We start from the raw sequence: 17,069 nt of genomic DNA, 5'->3' as shown, positions 1-17,069 counted from the left end.
GTCCACGGCCCAGGCCTGCACTCCAGGTCAAGATGCTGTGCTGGGTGCTGGCGGGCAATGAGCCCCCCTGGTCACTGGGCCTCTGGTGGGGGCGCCCAATGGGTGGGGTGGCTACCGGCTCCATCTTCCTTGAGCTTCTGCCCTTCCTGAAAATCACTATTGCTGGGGGGAGCTGAGGCCAATTCTGGGAGCCCTCTGGACCTCAGACTCCTCTTTGAAATGGGCTGATTCTCTAGTGTGAGGACGAAGGCTGGTTTGAGTCTAGGGAAGGTCAGAGGGAGGGACTCAGCAGAGGGCGGGGCTTCCTCAGGCTGTGCCAGGGACCGCGGGAGACCCCAGTCTGGTCCCACTCCAGGAGGAGGCCGCCTACCCTCTGCACGGCCCTGGGCACCCCTCAGGGACCAGGCTGGGTCTGGCTATGCGGCGCTGGGCACACGGTGCCTCCTCCTGCCTCCGGGACCCCAGCAGCTACCGGGCCCTGCACAGATTTCCTCCTTTCAATGTCCCAGGAGCCCCCCACCGCCCCGGACAGCGGGAAGAGTTGGTGCTATGGTACAACAGGCCAGGGTGGGGCACGCAGGGTGCAGGCGGGGCCGGGCCCTCCACGGCTGGGGCCACGGCTCCATGCAAGGGCCTGAAGTACACGCGGTGGCCCAGGGGGCAGCGGAGGGGGAGGGTTGTGGGGCGGCCGGTGCGGAGTGGCCCGCGGCCCTGCGCACCAGGCGCCTACTTCATGCCGCTGCGCAGCACCTGGTTGGCCGCGATGAGCATGACGCTAATGATGAAGGCGATGGCGAAGGCGCAGATGAGGCTCTTCCGCACGCACGTCTGGCGGATCTGCTGGTTGGAGCAGGCTGCGGCCGCCACCACCGGAGAGCAGCAGAGAGACAGAAGGGACAGCCAAACGAGGGACTCAGGGGCTGCCTGCACTCCCGCACCAGGCGCGTGGAGACGTGGGCTCTGGGGCAGACAAGGCCCCCCAGCGCTCCCCCCAACCCAGGGTTCCTCCCCTGCCCCGCCCGTGGGATCCCGGGGGGTCACTCACTCTCCACGTCCACGGGGCACTCCTCCGCCGTGCCCAGGTGGCTCTCCTCCTCCGTCATGATGATGTTCTCGATGTCCTTCATGGACAGGTGCTCACAGAAGGTGTCATAGAGCAGCCGCTTTAGCTCGTCCACGGTCAGCTTCTGCATGTCACACTTGGGTGGTGGGGGGAGACACGGTGCTCTGGCCACGGCCACCACCACCAACCGTCCCCACCCGGCCCCTGCGGCCACACAAACCAGCGACGAGCCTCTAGGTCCCGGAGGGCTGGGAACCACTCACCCCTCTCCTTGAGTCCTCGACCAACAGTGGCCTCCCTAGGGAAGCCCTTGGCCCAGCAGACAGAAGCTTGGAGGTGTCATCGCCCCCACTTTGAAGCGCGGGCCCGACCCTTCAGTGGCCCCAGTACAGCCCTCCAGTCAGCCAGGACGTACCTTCCAGAAGACGGTGTCAAAGTCAGTGCCGTGGAACTTCTCTGGGATCCCTGAAGTGGAAAGCTTGGGTCCCAGGAGGGTCACAAACTCCTCAAAGTCCACTTGGCCGTCACCTGGAGTGGGCACAGTTCTAGTCAGCTGGGAGGCTGCACCTGGGCGCCACGGGCCAATAGGGGACCCAGGAAGTCCCGTCCTCGGAGCCTCACGTGCCAGGCTCTGGGCTGACACTGAAGCCCCCGAGTGTGCAGAGGCCCCACCTGACAGGTGTGTGTGTGTGTGTGGGGGGGGTGCAGCAGGCGGGCCCTGAGTGGCCTCGCCCGTAGGAGACAGGTTTCACCCCGAACCCTGCTGCCCGGAGCGGGTGTAGGGCCAAACATCCTCCCCACCACACACAGGAAGTGAAGCTCAGGATGCTGTCCCTGTGGAGAGGGGATGTGGGAGGGGCCAGAGAAGACTGGGAGGAGAGGACTGGGCCTTCCTGGTGCTTACGAGTTTTTCCTTCATTGAAAGCCAGATGGCAAATACAACTAATGATTTTTTTTTTTTTTTTTGTGATGGAAACTGGAATATTTCGTATTAATATATTGTTGTTTACTCACTCAGTTGTATCCCACTCTTTGCAGTCCCATGGACTGTAGCCCACCAGGCTCCTCTGGGATTTCACAGGCAAGAGTACCAGAGTGGATTACTATTCCCTTCTCCAGGGGATCTTCCTAACCCAGGGATCGAACCCCCATCTCCTGCCTTGTAGGGGGATTCTGGAAGCCCATTTAGTAGATACATTCTTACTTTTCTGTACTTTAAAGTTTTCTTGGGGACTTCCCAGTGGTTAGGACTCCTTGCTTCCGCTGCAGGGGGGACGGGTTGAACCCCCGGTTGGGGAACTAAGATCCCACAAGCTACAGCACGGCCAAAAAGAGAAAAATCCTTGGAATACAGAGGTAGAGCCTCCAACTTCTTGGGTATAGCTGGGGCTGTCACACTCTGTCTGACCTCACTTGTGCAGCTGAGGAGTGGGGCCAGACCCGGCTGCAAACTGCCATGGGCTTGGGGCTGACCCGGAGTGGTGAGAGTGACCGGATCCCTGGAGGCTCAGGGTCCACACTCGGCTCCCCAGCCCCGCTGCAGGTGAGGGGTGAGGGAACAGGCAGGGGCGCAGCTCACCGTCCATGTCCAGCCTCTGGATGATGACCTCCAGCTCCACCTCGTTGGGCATGTAGCCCAGGGAGCGCATGGCTGTGCCCAGCTCCTGCTTGGAGATGAAGCCATTGCCATCACGGTCGAAGACTTTGAAAGCCTCTCGGATCTCTGGGGGAGGGGCAGAACCGGTCAGGACCTCACCCCTGTCCCCAACAGCCCCTTCCTCAGGCCCCCGGAATCCCAGACCCCACCACCTGAGCTCAGGATAGAGACTGTGCCCGCCACCCCTGACCCTCACCACCCTCTGGGGACCCCGAAGTTCTGGTCAGAGACAGCCAGCGGGTGGCCCAAGAGTCCACTACAACGCTGCCTCCCTGGAGCTCGGGGCAGGCCAAGCTCGCAGCAGTGGAGCCGGGTGGCGGCAGTGATGAGACTGCCCTGGGGTCTTGGGCTCGGCGTGCCAGGCCCCTACAGCCTCTCCAGGCGTGCTCACAACGACCCCGTGTGGCCGGCACCACGGAGCCCGCTGTGCAGGGGAAGACTTGGGCGGGGAGCCGGTCCTCCGTGAGCTGCCGAAGGCTTCCCGCCCACCCCCGCTCCTCCCATCCTCCCCGCTCCCGCCCCCCCGCTCCTCCCATCCTCCCCCCACCATCCCCATCACACTTCCTCCCCAGGCTCAGCTCATTAACACCGGCCAGCACTCGTTAATGGCGGCCGCGAGAGGCAGCCGCAGCTCCGGGCTAACAGCTGGGCACAGACTGCCTCCGGGAGCCCGACATTTGGGGGAAGACAGGATGGATGGAGGCGCCTCCGCAGGCCCAGGCCAGCTGAGTTGTGGGGGTCACTCCCCCCGACCACCACATCGTATGGAGAGGGAGACAGCCCTGAGGAACCTGGGTGACTCAGGGGTGGAGAGCAAGGCAGGGGGCTGGAAGCCTGAGAACCAGAAACTCGAGTGACCTTGGACCAGCCTCAGTCTTACCCACAGTAAAATGGGCAGTCGTGGTGTGAGGTGTTACCAAAGATACCACGGTTGAGGGTTGAAGGGTTCTAAACTCTCCCCGTTCAGCCTTCCACCTCTGTCGCTGGGCGTGCTGTCCCGCCATTGTTACTCAGCCCCAGAAGGGTCCTACAGAGCACCTCCCGTTGTGGGGAGGGTCTGTCCGTCCACTCTCACCCCCTTGGCTCAGGTTCCCGGGGGTCTCCTCGTTCAGTTTGCAGGTGGAGGGGAGCTCACGTGTACAAGTGTATTTGGAAAGAGAGGCGTACTGCATACCTGGAAAGTGAGGTCTAGGAGGCTAGGTGGCCAGTGTGGGGGTCTGTGAGCCCCTGAGACTTACCGTGGGATCCTGCACCTGGGGGTCAGTCCCTGATTCTGCTGGACCCACTAGAGCCCAGAGAGGGTGGCCACGTGTCCCAAGCCACACAGCAAGGCGGCTGCGGCCAAAGCCCCAAACTTCATCAGGTTCATCCCACCTGGCATCCACACCCAAGGCCTGAAGGTTCCAGTTGCCATGCAGGCCAGGACAGTGTCCACAGGCCTCACCTGAGCTGCCTAGGCCCCCAGACCCTCTGACTCTGGACTGCCACCCCCTCCCCAATCCTAGGTAGGGCCTGAGAAACCAGTCTCCTAACCAGTGGCCACTTGGCCAGAGGAGCAGCTTGGAAGGGAGAGCTGGGCCAGGCCAAGGGCTCCTGTAAACCCTGGACTCGGGGAACTCCAGGCCAATGCCCATCTAGAGTTTCCCTGGGCCATCGAGAAGGTCACGAGCCCCCCACCTCCAGAGCAGTGTTAGCAGAGGACCAGCAGTTCCAGAGCTGCTGCGGGGGTTCCAGTCCCCTGGGAGTCCTGGGTAAGAGAGGAAGACACTGGCATTGCAGCCAGGCATCGTGTGCCTGACCCTACACACACACACACACACACACACGCACAGGTTTTTGGCTGGCTCTATTGGCCTCCTGACCACACACACACACAGGTAGGTTTTCGCTGGCTCTGTTGGCCTCCTGACCTAGCCACAGGCTCTGCCCACTTTATGTATCCTGAACTCCAGCCCCAGGGGCCCTTTCAGTCCAGGTGGGTGCCAGGGCTGCTCCCCCTGCAGGCCTCTGAACGGGAGGCTCCTTTTGCCTGCAACGCTCTTCCCCTCTCCATAGCGAACTCGGATACATCCCTGGTTCCCAGCAAGGATGGACGTCATCACCTCCCTTCCTGCCTGCCCCCCCGCAGCTGACTCTGGCCCTCCTCTGGCTCCCACAGACCCCTTCCCCGGAGGATTCCTTCCTGACCACGCTGGATTGTGAACTATGAGATGCCATGAGAGCAGGGACGGGTGGGTCTTGTTCACTGCTGTGTCCCGTGACTGGAACGGTGCAGTCATCCAAACCAAGCCATTTGCTAATAAATGGTTAAATGAATGACTGATGCAGGGACCCCCCTCCTACATCTGGAGCACACAGAGGAGCTGAACAGAAGCTCACGGTCCATGTGGTGGGGGGCCACCTCTCAGAACCCAGTTACTCTTAGTTTACAAATGATCCTAGTAAGGGCAAGTGTTAGCCAGAGGCGGGGGGTGGCTGGGGTGCTGCTTGTCCTCTCGTGCAGCCCCTAAAGACCCCCTCACCTCAGGGGCCACCACAGAAGAGGGGGATCACCCTCAGACGAACCATCCTCAGACGCCCAGGTCAGGGGCTGGTTTGAGGGAAGCGGGAACCCAAGGAAGGGACCCCGTCTTTCTGGGTCCTCAGCTGGAAGGTCCCAGGGTGGGATGGCAAAACTGCAGCCTCAGCACAATGGTGGTACAGTGGATGCTGGCTCGCTCCCCTGCAATGAGCTGGGGGCCAGGCTGTCTCTCCCACCCCGACAGGGGCTAGGTGAGCCCCCCGAGAGCACAGGGCTGCTTCCGTCGGAGCCCCTGACCTCCTAAAAGTCATGAGAAGATACACACCAGGGGCAGTGGAGGGCAGGTGAATCCTGGGGTACGTAGGCAGGCGACAGTCCCAGAGGCGTCCCTTTCTCAGGCAGGAAGAACCTCCCAAGACCACTGGATCAATCCAAACACTGCCACCTCCCCTTCCACGTGTCCCCTTAGCCTCTCCTCCCTGGCACGCCCGCCTCACACAGTCTTGCTCTGTGTCCTCGGCCTTGCTCAGAGCCACGACCCGGCCCCTGCTGATTCTCCAAGGCCAAGTTCAGGGATCACCTTCTCAGCCAGAGAATCAGCACCAAGTCACGCAGACTTGGGTCAGATCCCAGATCTCCCACGTCCTGGCCAGGTGCCCTCGGGTGGGTGTTTGCTCACCTGTACAGTGGGGCTACAGAAATGAACAAATAAGAAATTATAGCAGGATGCTATAAATCAGAACATCCCAGATGTTCTGGCAGAGCAGGAAGGAGAAGAGAGGTCTCAGGGCGCTTCGGACACCAGGCCACCCTTCCTGTTTGCTGGTACTAGGACCTAGAGGCCCAGGGCTTGGAGTCTGGCCTCGCCGCTCAGCTGCCAAGAGACCTGGACACGGCACCTTCCTCTCTGAACCTCCACAGACTTATCTGTGAGCTGAGAGTGTGACTTGCCCCATCCCAGAGACTTGGACTCTGCTGGGGGCCCCGGAGCTGGGTGGGCGTCACAGCTTGCCTGTTGCTGCTGCTGCCATCGACACAGCCCAGCTGGGCGCGTTTCCCCGAAAGCCTTGCTCTGTTCCCGCCCAGGAGGCCGGGGGAAGACTGCTGCGCTCCATCTTGGCATGGGGACGCCTGACCCGGGCAAGGGCTGGCAGGGCCTCTGAGTTTCCAGGCCGACACGGGTCCCTTCCTGCTGCCTCCAGCCTCTGCCCTCAATCCCTCCCCTGGCCTGGGGAGCTGCGTCTGGGCCTGAGTCCCCAACCAGCCCGATGGGAGCCGGAGTCCAGAGAAGGGGTGTGTGGGCTGGAGGTCACTTTCAGGGGGCAGAAGGTGTCCTCTGCGGTGACGGCTCCTCTCCGCGGCATTGGCCCTGCGCCCCAGCATTTTGGCCTCCCTGAGTTTCTGGCTTGCACGGAGGTGGCTGCTTGGCTTGCGGGAAAGAGGGGCAGGAAAGGGGACCCCTCTGTACCCAGAATGCCCCGTTTGGCCACGCAGTGCAGACTCCACTGTCTGTCTGAGCAGGTCAAGTGCCAAGCCCAGACCCTTGCCCTAGTGGCTGTCTGCCTGCCTGTCTGCTTGTCTGTCCGCCTGTCCGTCTGTCTGCCTCCTCCTCTCTCTGAGGGAGGGCTGGGTGAGGGCCTGCCGTTCCCCAGCTCCCAACCTCAGCTGCTCAAGTCTGTCGATGCCACTGGGGTCAGCCACAGGCCCGGCAGGTGGGGGGCCGTGCAGTGTGCATCTCAGGGAGAATCTGGGGGATTCTGTCCTCTGCTCGAGGAGGGCCAGGGACCCAGGCCAGCTCTGCCCAGCCACGTCTACCCATCCAGGGGTCCCCACGTGCCTCCACAGACCTTCAAGGCCCTTTCCACCCACCCCTTCCCCGAGCCTGCCTTTCTGGCCCAGTCCCCCACCTACCGCGTGTTGCTTCCTCGTGGGCCTTCCCCGATTCCCTCTCCTCGCTCCTTAACCCCCCCACTGCTGCCCTGGTCTCCGAGCCCCCACTGAGCCCTGTGCCAGGCCCTGTGCTAAGCACTTCCATCACGTCCTCTGTCACTTGCGGCCCTGGGGAGGGGCAAGGCCAACCCCTTTTTACAGATGGAGAAACCGAGGCAAAAAGCAAGTGGTTGCCCGAGGTCACTCCGTAGATCAAGGAGCAGAGATTCAAACCCCTCCTCGCTTGGCTAGGAAGTCCTCCACCTTAAGCCAGCGCTCTCCACCTCCCTCCCTCGTCCTAACCGCCCCCTGGATCTCTGCAGGCAGGCATGTACTGTCTGCAGTGTCTCATCCCAAGCTGCTGGGATCGCTGTCCTCGGCACACGTGGCTCGCCCACTGACGGGCGTCCCCCAACCAAGGACCTGGGTGGGACAGGAGCGCTGACGGGCCACTGGGGAGGTGGACGGGGCAGAGGGGGACTCTGTGCCATGGATGGTCACCCTTCCCACCCAGCCCTTGGCATCCAGGGACCACTGGGGCCTGCAGAGACCTGGTCTCCTCGGAGGAGGGCTTCCAGACTGCCTGCAGCCGAGAAGGGGGTCGATCACAGAGGACTTCCTGTTCTATCCTTGGCTGCCCACATGCTGTCCCAGACGGGAGGGGACCGCCAAGCATCTACAGGCATCATCTGCCTACCCCCCCAGGGAGAGCCCTGCCCTTCAGATGTCCCCTGTGCTAGGGGCCCCTGCTCCACAGGGCCTGGGAGAAGGGGACGGGCAAGAAGCAGGCAGTGCGTTTGGTGTGGCTGGTGACTAACACTCCTGGGCTCCTGCCAGCATGTCCGCCATGCGGTCCAAGGGGAGCCTGCGGGCTCCTTGCCCCTGCACTGCCCGCCCTGTGCCCTGCTCACCCCTGCATCCCAGTCTCCTCCCACCTCTCCCCTTCCTTGGGGTCTGTACTCCAGGGCTGGGAGATCAGGGGAAGAGGAGCCAGTGAGGCCCCAGCAAGGCTGCCAGGGGCATGGTGGGATGCTGAGAGCAAGAGGAGAGAATGAGATGAAAGCTGCCTGGGGTGCAGGGGAGACAAAGTGTACCCCTGCCCGATTGGCCAGGAGGAAGGGATGGATGAGGGCCTGTGGAGGGGGGACTGTAAGAGGTTTAGAGTGCCCGGGGCAGGAGCAGACAGTGTTAGGGCAGGGACGGCCAATGCCCCACCCCTGCCCTCTTGCCCCTCACTGGACCCCCTCGTTTTCCCAGGCCCTGGATGAAACTCTGGTTCCTGGGCTTTGGCGCAGACAGGGCATGGACTTGGGCTTTGGAGTTCAAGGCCAGAGACCCAGTAGTGGTACCCATAAACCTGCCCTGCCCGCGTCAGACACCAGACCCCATTTCCACGGCTCTCCCAACCTCTGGCGGCTTTCGGGGGGACGTGGTGAGAAGCAGGTGGCTAACGGTGGTGCAGTGCGGGCTTGGCGTGGGGGCGCCTTCTCCCCTTGATCTTCCCCCCCGATCCCCTCTGACTCCCTCAAGATCTGATCCCTCCAAGGCTTGGGGGTGCGGCTGGACCTCTCTCCGTGGCTTGTGTTCCCACCGTCACCCCTGACTGCACTGGTGTCTCAGCTGTACCCCGCAAAGGCCCTGTTGAGCCCCAGATCTCAGAGACCCTTGGCCCTAAGGTACCTGAAGAGAGGCCCAGCCTCTGGGTGATCGCAGGCCCTCCCGCAACAGCAGATAAGCAGATCCATGGGGCCGAGACCCCCATCAGCCCACAGCCCCTCACTCCACTGCCAAGGGCCCCCAGGAGGTCTGGGGGGAGGGGAAACCTGAGCCCCTGACCCCGGTCCTGTAGGGAAAGAGCTGCAGGCCCCAGGGGTCTCACTGCTGCCCAGAATCCTCAGTCTGAGTACCCCAGGCTCTACCATCTGCTCTGATCCTGCCCAGCCTGTTGCCCAAGGTCCGCATTCATGTCCAGAGGTGGAGGCACTTGGGAAAAAGATCAGGTCGCGCCCCCTCTGCCTTTCCCTATCAGGCTTGGTTATCGCGACCAAGCTGCCCAGTCTGGCCACTTGTTGTCGCCACCACCTCCCCGGCCGCCTTCCCGGCGCTCGGGGCTGGGGGTCTCCGCAGGGCTGTGGGGAAAGGGCTACGGGCCCTGCAACAGGGGCTGGGGGCAGCCCGGCAGCCGGTGGGAGCAGGGCAAGCGCCCGCTCCCCTTCTCTGGCTGCCCGAGCAGATTGGATTTTAAAAGCGACACGAGCGGAATGTCAATGCGAGTGCAGAGCCGCGGGCGGGCGCCGCCGAGGGGATCAGGATGCGGGTGCTCCGGGGGCCGGCGCTGGTCGGGGGGTGCGCAGCTCAGACCCCTAACCCAACCCGCCACGTTGCCGCACCGTCACCGCGGACTGCGCGGCCCCGTGACCCCGCTGCGGGGCCCGGCAAGTTTCCGCAGCGCGGGGGACCACGCGGCTGAGGCTGGGCCGGCCCTCCGCTTCGCGACCCCCAACCGCGGCGCGCAGGGGTGCGACCGGGTCCGGCCTCCCCGCGCAGCTGTTCGCTGGAGCACCCACCTGGCAGGCGGCACCCGCAGACAGCCCCCCAGCCCCCGCGCCCTTAAGACCGCGTTTCACCTGGGCGCACAGGTAGGAGGCCGGCGGGGGTCCCGGCGGGGCACTCACCTTCCAGCTCGTCCTCGGGGATGTCCACGGGGCGCTGCTCCGACAGCAGGTTGGGGACGGTGTAGATGCCCCGGTACATCAACGCCGCCGTCACCGGGTGGAACGGCATCTTGAAGGCTCCGCGCCCGCCCGCCCGCCGCAAACTTTGAGGTCGGGGCTCATGGGCCGGCGGCGGCCCGGGGGGCGGCTGGAGCGGGCGCGGCGCGCGGCTGCGGAGGGCGGCGAGGCGGGGGGCGCCCCTCCGGGGGCCTAGCGCCCCCGCGCCCCGGGCCGCCGGTCCATGCCGCCCCCTCCCTCGTCGGGCTCCCGGCCGGGGCCCCGCAGGGGCCGCGGGGGCGGCGCCGCTCGGGCCTCTCCGCTCGGGCCGCTGCGCGCTGCGCCCGCCGCTCCCGCTCCTCGGTGCCCCGCGCGCTCCGCGCTGCGCGCTGCTGGCCGCCCGCTCGTCCGCTCGCCGGCGCGGCCGCCCGGCCCGCCGCTCCGGCTCTCGCCGCCTCCCCTGCTCGCTCGCTCGCTCGCTCCGTGTCGCGCTGGCTGCGCTCCCCGCCTCCCCCGCCCGCCGCTCGCCCGCCCCCTCCGCGCTTCCCCCCACCCCGCCCGCCCCTTCCCGCCGCCGGCCCCTGCGTGGCCGCCCGAGCCGGCCGGGGGTTCTTTCTCCCCTTTGGCCCGGGCTCCTCTTTCTCCCTACAGAGGCTCACTCGCCCACCCCCACCCCCATACAAACCAAGTCCGCAGCCACCCGGATTAAATTAAGATGGGGTGGGGTGGGGTGGGGTGGGGTGGGGTGGGGTGGGGGTGGGGCCCTTCCTTCCAGCCCCTTGGCTGGCCCCCACCCGCCTCGAACAGACAGCAGGGAGTCGAGGACCAGATACCTGGCAGCCAGCGGAGGTCTGGCCCCGCGGCCCCTGAGTCCTCGAAGAGAATCACACAGTGTTGGTGCCAGGAGAGGCTCCAGAGTGGGGAAACTGAGTCCGAGGAAGAAGGGCGTTGACCAAGGTCATGTGGCAGGGCCGGCTGGCAGGAGTTGGGGATAGGTCTTGGGCAGTCTCCCCTGCTCTGTGGCTGAGACCTGGCCCCTGACCTTGCCCCCCAGCAGTGGAGCCCCAATCCTGGCTCCTTCCCAGACGTTCATCACCACTAAGCCTGCAGAGAGGGAGCCAGGCGGGGGAGGCCATGGGGGACAGAGAGGTGGCTGGGTGCCTGTGGGGACTGTTGGGAGGGTTGGTCAGTTCACATGGCTCCGAGTTAGACCCAGTACTTGTGCAGGGCTGTCCCAGGCCCCAGGCACGTGTGCCTGTGGAGTGAGGGGACAGCATGTGTGTGTGCATGTTACACCCTGTTATCCACAGGGTGTGTACGTGTGTTTTCAAGTCCACATGGAGATGGTCGTGTGCTGGGAGGGTGTGCGGCCACCTGCGTGTGCCAAGGCTGTGAGCTAGGAGATGAGGGCAGGGGCCAGTAGGCAGGTGGGGGGGCAGTGTGCAGCCCTTGGGTGCGGGCCTGTGTTCACAGATGTCCATGCATATTTATGGGGGAGGGCTTGGCCCCCAGGCCTCACCATGGCTCCAGATGCAGACCCTGCCCCTGTTGTTGTCCAGTCGCTCAGTTGTGTTCGACTCTTTACGACCCCATGGACTGTAGCATGCCCGGCTTCCCTGTCCTTCACTATCTCCTGGAGTTTGCTCAGATTCATGTCCAGTGAGTCGATGATGCCATCCAACCGTCTCATCCTCTGTCATCCCCTTCTCCTGCCCTCAATCTTTCCCAGCATCGGGGTCTTTTCCAGTGAGTCGGCTCTTTGCATCAGGTGGCCAAAGTATTGGAGCTTCAGCTTCAGCATCAGTCCTTCCGTAGAGGCCCCATTGGAACCACCTCCCTCCCCTCTTTGGTCCAATCAGCCTTCGGCCCCAGGGGGAAAGCTGATTGCCACGGCCCTGCCGGCCCTGCCCTCCCCAGTCTGATTACATTTTACTGCTTTTTGTCGCTGATTAATCACAGCCTGGGGAGAGGGGCTCAGGGAGCAATGCCAACCCTGGCTGAGCTGGGCCGGACCAGGCCTGGCCCCCGCACTTCTCGCGCCTGGCTGTGGACAAGGCTCCCAGGAGCATCTAGAGCCTGCAGAGGAGCCAGGCAGGACCGCAGCTCTTGGGCTGTCTTCCCAGCCTCTATGGACCAGCAGGTGCCCGTTAGGACCTGGGGCTGGGGGTGTGAGAGTCTCCAGAAAAGCCCCCGCTGAAGCCCTCTTCATCCACACGTCTTGGGTCCGACATCCCACCCTTAGAGCCGAATTTCTGTGCTCCCTCGGTTCTTCTGCTGGAGCAGAGGAACTGGGAAGAAAGAACCCGGCCCTCGGAGCCAGACAGACCTGGGGCTGCCGTGTCTACCACTTAGTCATCTCCTCTAACCTCCTGGGGCCTCAGTTTCCCTTATGAAGTGATGGCGGCAGTGCTACCTCCAGGGCGGTGGCGAGGATGGAGAGACGTTAACGTATGAGTGGTGTCTGGCTGGGCCTCCCTGTGTCTCTTAGGATTTCCTATTAGCATGAAAACTACCCCCCCCACCCCGAGCAATATGAAATAATAATAATTAGAGCTTCGACTTACTGATTGGGAGGCTGAGTGGCAGCGGCTCTCTCCTTTGGTGTCTACTGAGTGGCCAGCTGGCTCCTGGGGACCCCCGCGCTGATGGAGGGTGGGCTGGAGCCTGCCAAGGGGCTGGTGGGAAACTGGCTCTCAGTGACTTTCCAAGAGGCTGTCACAGGGCATGTTGGTGCTGGCCTGACAGAGCTCCCACGGCATCCCCCCTGATTCCCAGGCCAAGGAGCTTCCAAGGACTGGCAGAAGCCATCCCTAAGTAAATCAGACAAAAACCAGCGGGGGGGCCTGCCCTGCACTACCTGCGGGTCTGGCTGAGGGACGGTGTGGGTGTCCACTGGAGACATGGGCCTCCCTCCAGGCCTCAGCCTTGGTCTGTGACCATCTCTTGGCCAGGCTGCTCCCTGGGGCAGGATCCCACCTGGCCAAAGGGACAGGGTTCACCTGGTTTATAACACCAAGGGATTATAGCAGCAAGGTCATGGAGCACCCCTCTGCCAGGGTCATCCCTGACCTCAGGCCAGTCACTGTCCTCTCCCCTGGTGCAAAGTCACAGCCCATGGAGCCAGCTGTGTGTCCAGGGAGTCTTCCACATGCCACGAGCTGCAGCTGGGCTGCACTTTGGCTGTGCCTAGGACCTGCACGGAGTCCTCTAAGACTCTGAAGGCAGTTTGGTCATGCCCCCAACTCATGGTCAAGGGCGCCCCCAACTCATGGTCAAGGGCACCCCCATTCAGGGAGCCGAAGGGACCAGGTTGGGTCATGCTGGGGTGGCAGGGCTGGGGCTCAAGTTCAAGGCAGGAGCTGGGTAGGGAATGGGATGGGGAGTCAGGCTCTGGGTCGTCTGCTGTCTCTGCCCTTCCAGGCTCAGAGGAAAGCTGCCTCCTTTAGGAAGCTTCCTTGACCTTCTCAGCCTTTCGTGGGGCAGCCCCTGGGTGCCAAGTCCTGCGAGCAAGCCAGGCTGGGAGTCAGAGGATGAGGGAGAGGGGCCTCAGAGAGGAGGCTCTGAGAGCAAGCCCCCGAGGACAAAGCTCACTGCCTGCTGAAAGGCAGGTGTGGTGGTTGGAGTGGGGGAAGAAGGGTTTTTTTGCAGAAGAAGGTCATAGAAACAGGGCTTGAAATTTTCCTGACATGGTGGGGGGCAAGCAGTGCCAAGAGCAGTAAGAGCTCCACATGGAGACCCCAGAGCTGGACCTGTGCCTCTGGTTGTCTGAGCCTCAGCTTACACACCTGTTAAATAGGAACACATCCAGCCCGCAGAGTGAATGCTTAGTTCCTGCAAGTGAAGTGCTGAACATGGTGGCTGAGGATGGAACATGGTGGCTTAGTACAAGCCAAAGGAACTCCAGGAGGAGGAGCCAGGGTGGGCAGAAGCTCAGACACATGAGAGGACCACTCCCCCACTCAGCTCTGGAGGGCAGGATCCGGGGGGTCTGCACACCCCAGATCTGAGTGCCTGATACAGGGCTAGGCTGGGAAGGTGGCAGGGGCTGGGTGAAGGTCTGCTTAGAGGATGAATGAGGGGATGAATGAATGAACGAGCGATCGCACACCAGCCCACCCGCCCTGCGGCGCTGCAGCCCCGTCCTCTCCTCTGCACGTCACGGGGGAGCAGATGGCGAGATCGCAGGGTGTGAATTGTGTCTGTCGCTCCCCCATCTGGGGAAGGTGCCACTGTCATCACACCGCACTCCCTGGGGTGCTACCCGGAGACTTGTGGGCCTTCCAGACAGGAGTCTCCAGGGACTTCCCCCACTAGTCCTTGGCTCAGCGTCCTGGAGACCCTGGGAGAGGTGACCCCTCCCCCACACTCCCAAGACTCTGGAAGGATCCACCAGGCAGGGAGGCAAGATGAGAGAACTGGGGACTTCCCCGTGCAGAAGCTGGAGGCTTCCCCTGCCAACCCGGAGACTGGAGCCCTCTCCTCTCAAAGCCGGCATGCTCCCCGGCATCCTGTCTCCACCCACATTCAGCACCAGGGAGAGCTCCACCACACGGGGTGGAGTTGTGCAGGGATCTGGGAGGCCCTGACAAGACATGAACCCATTGTCCAGGGCAGGATATCAAAGTGGATGGAGGGCAAGCATCGCATGCAGGGTTTTGCCTGGACCGCTGACCACAGCCCTGCCCAAACTCGGGACCTGCTGGGGGACGCTGGTCGGGGAGGGGCGCTCCAGGGAGGGCAGAGGCTCTGGCCTCTGCTCCTTGGCTAGGGAACAATATTGTTCCAAGAATCCGCTGGGGACAGTGTGTAGAGGTGAATAAAATATTCATCGTCCGGGCAAACTCACACGGTCACTTGATGAATAATGGAATTTATAGACCTGCAGAGGCACACCCAGCCATGCGGGGCGTGCAGGCCTGGACACCCTCTTTGAGCCCCCAGAGGCCAGCTCCTGCAGGTGACACAGGTGTACAGGACAGAGCAGGAGGCAGAGTCCATGAAAGGGAAACAGAGGGGAAGGGACAGGTCTTTAAAATTGTTACTCCTTGAGAATCAACTTGATGATGGACAAAAAGAGGACTGGACTTGGAGTCTAGCGTGGCTGGGGTGAAACCTGGCTGCTGTCCTGTGCCTGGGGCGTGACGCCCGGTCACCAGGTGCCAGTGCCTGGCGCCTTGGTCTTGGCACGCACGGCGCTGGGACATGCTGAGAGGCGGGACCCCAAGAGCCCCTTTTCCAGCTGTCACACTCTCTGAGCCCAGGAGAAGTCTGAGAGGCAGAGGGAGGCGTGGCCACAGGAGCAGAGAAGCTTCTAGTCCTCGGGACTGGGTTTGATGTAAAAAACACGCAAAAACCTGACTGGGGAGAGACGGACACAGGCACTTCCTAGCCCCACCCCCCACCTGCCTCTCCCCCAGAGAGTCTGCTTGGCTGGGCCCTGGGCGAGGGTACTTTTAGTTTTTAAAAATATTTCTTTCTTTATTTGACTGTGCTGGGTCTTAGTTGCAGCATGTGGACTCTAGTTCCTTGACCAGGGATTGAACCCGGGCTTTCTGCATTGGGAGAGTGGAGTCTTAGCCACTGGGAAGACCACCAGGGAAGTCCAAGGGAATGCTTTTAAAAAGCTTCCCAGGATCTTCCAAGAATGAGAACTCTTAGAGCTCTTAGAGCTCCACAGAGGAAGGTCTGGTCTGGAAACAGTCTGGGCTGGGGCCAGAGGAATTGGATGATGTCCCTCCAGGGTGGGACAGCACTCTCTGCCCCTGGTCCCCTTGGGCTGTGGTCTCCCCCTTGGGGCAAGCTGCTGGCTGGCTGGGGCGTCAGGGGCCCAGCCCCCGCTCCAGGCCTGCTTCCTGAGTGACAGCTGTGGCAGCTGGCGGGAGACAGGCACGAGGCCCGCTCCTAATTGCTCTGGGCTCCCGGATCCCTGCCTCAGTCTGCTGCCTCTGATGAGACACTCGACAGATCTGCCCAGGGCAGCCGCTCCTCTAGAAGAGACCCCACGTCTGGCCTGCCTGGGCACCGGCCCGGGGGTGGGAGAGGTGGGGAGGGGGAGGCTTCCCCTCCTTGCAGGGTATGGCCACCTCTGGACAGGGCGAGGTCCTTTCCGCTTTTCTCACTGTGACATAAAAGAGCTTGTGTGTCAACTTCCATTTGAACGGGGGGCTGTTCAAACAGTGTGAAATGGCAGACACTGTGGGTGGGCTCTGTGGCCTCACCTGGCACACCCTGCCCCTGCCAGGGGGCCGTGACCTGTCCTCTGGGATCAGACCTGAGAGAGAAAGAGAGAGACGATGTGACCTCGCGCCAGCTGTTGGGAATAAGGGCAGCTGCATCCCAGGACGAACCCAGGAGGATGGCTTGGACAGCACTGAGCTGGGGTCTGGGGCAGAGCGCACGGTTCGCTCTTACCACTCCACTGGTGTCTCAGAGCGGTCCTTGTGATGCTGGGGACCAGCAGCGTTTAGCATACCCCCCCCGGGGCTGAGTTCTCAGGCTGGTGCCTGCCTCCCTGTCTCCAGCTGCCCGGGCCCTTCCCACAGTACCCCCACCCCAGCCCCTGCCCCCTCCTGTTGCAGAAACACCTCCAGAGCAAGGGCTGGACATCAGAAGACTGAAGCCTCTGGTTTCTCCAAGGGCGTTCTCAGATCCTGACATCTCAAATTCTTTCTCAGGAGAACCAGATTCATTCCCCAACTTCAGTCATCCAGCCCAGCGTTTATGCTTCTCCATGTGTGAGCTGGGGGCTTCCCCGGTGGCTCAGCTGGTAAAGAAGCCGCCTGCCAATGCTGGAGAGGCAAGAGACAAGGGTTCGATTCCTGGGTCGGGAAGATATCCTGGTGGAGGGCATGGCAACCCATTCCAGGATTCTTGCCTGGGAAATCCCATGGACAGAAGAGCCTTGTGGGCTATAGTCTATGGGGTCGCAAAGAATCAGACACGACTAAGCTCACATGCCATGCCATGCATGTGTGAGCTGCTGCCTCCGCCTACCACCACGTGGCCTGGGTCCAGCCTGTGCTTGCATACCTCCAGGGACGGGGAGCTCACTTCACCTCCACCCCCAGGCAGGGCCAACACTTGCCTGTTCCCTGGGCTCTGACTTTGTGCTCCAAGATCTCCCCTGTGCTGAGACAAGACACTGAGGCCCCTCCCCAAAAGGAGCACCTGCTTGTCACCTGGGAGATG

The 17,069-nt window shown here is 62.5% G+C and overlaps 1 protein-coding gene across 1 annotated transcript; it reads right to left on the bottom strand.

Moving 5' to 3' along the window:
* Nucleotides 1-581: 581 nt before the first annotated feature.
* On the bottom strand, nucleotides 582-10,032 carry CABP7 (calcium binding protein 7). The gene is made up of 5 exons (XM_086348632.1): nucleotides 9,846-10,032; nucleotides 2,643-2,786; nucleotides 1,479-1,591; nucleotides 1,046-1,199; nucleotides 582-854 (listed from the first exon to the last, which is right to left on the bottom strand). The coding sequence occupies exons 1-5, from the start codon at nucleotides 9,952-9,954 to the stop codon at nucleotides 727-729; spliced, it is 648 nt and encodes a 215-aa protein (XP_086204758.1). The 5' UTR covers nucleotides 9,955-10,032; the 3' UTR covers nucleotides 582-726.
* Nucleotides 10,033-17,069: the final 7,037 nt, after the last annotated feature.

Source organism: Bos grunniens, chromosome 17 (genome assembly GCF_055505025.1).
Source record: "Bos grunniens cultivar Pamir isolate PY7600 chromosome 17, Bosgru_T2T1.0, whole genome shotgun sequence".
Taxonomy (NCBI): Eukaryota; Metazoa; Chordata; class Mammalia; order Artiodactyla; family Bovidae; genus Bos; species Bos grunniens.
The sequence above is the reverse complement of the archived record's forward strand: the minus strand, read 5'-3'. Positions and strand labels throughout refer to the sequence as shown.

Bases quoted from the DNA above. Each gene is read 5' to 3' on its own strand.
- CABP7 (XM_086348632.1), bottom strand. From the start codon at position 9,954: ATGCCGTTCCACCCGGTGACGGCGGCGTTGATGTACCGGGGCATCTAC. The intron at 2,787-9,845 runs GTGAGTGCCCCG...CCCCTCCCCCAG, and splicing joins CCCCGAGGACGAGCTGGAAG to AGATCCGAGAGGCTTTCAAA. The intron at 1,592-2,642 runs GTGAGCTGCGCC...TGCCCACTCCAG, and splicing joins CCAGAGGCTGGACATGGACG to GTGACGGCCAAGTGGACTTT.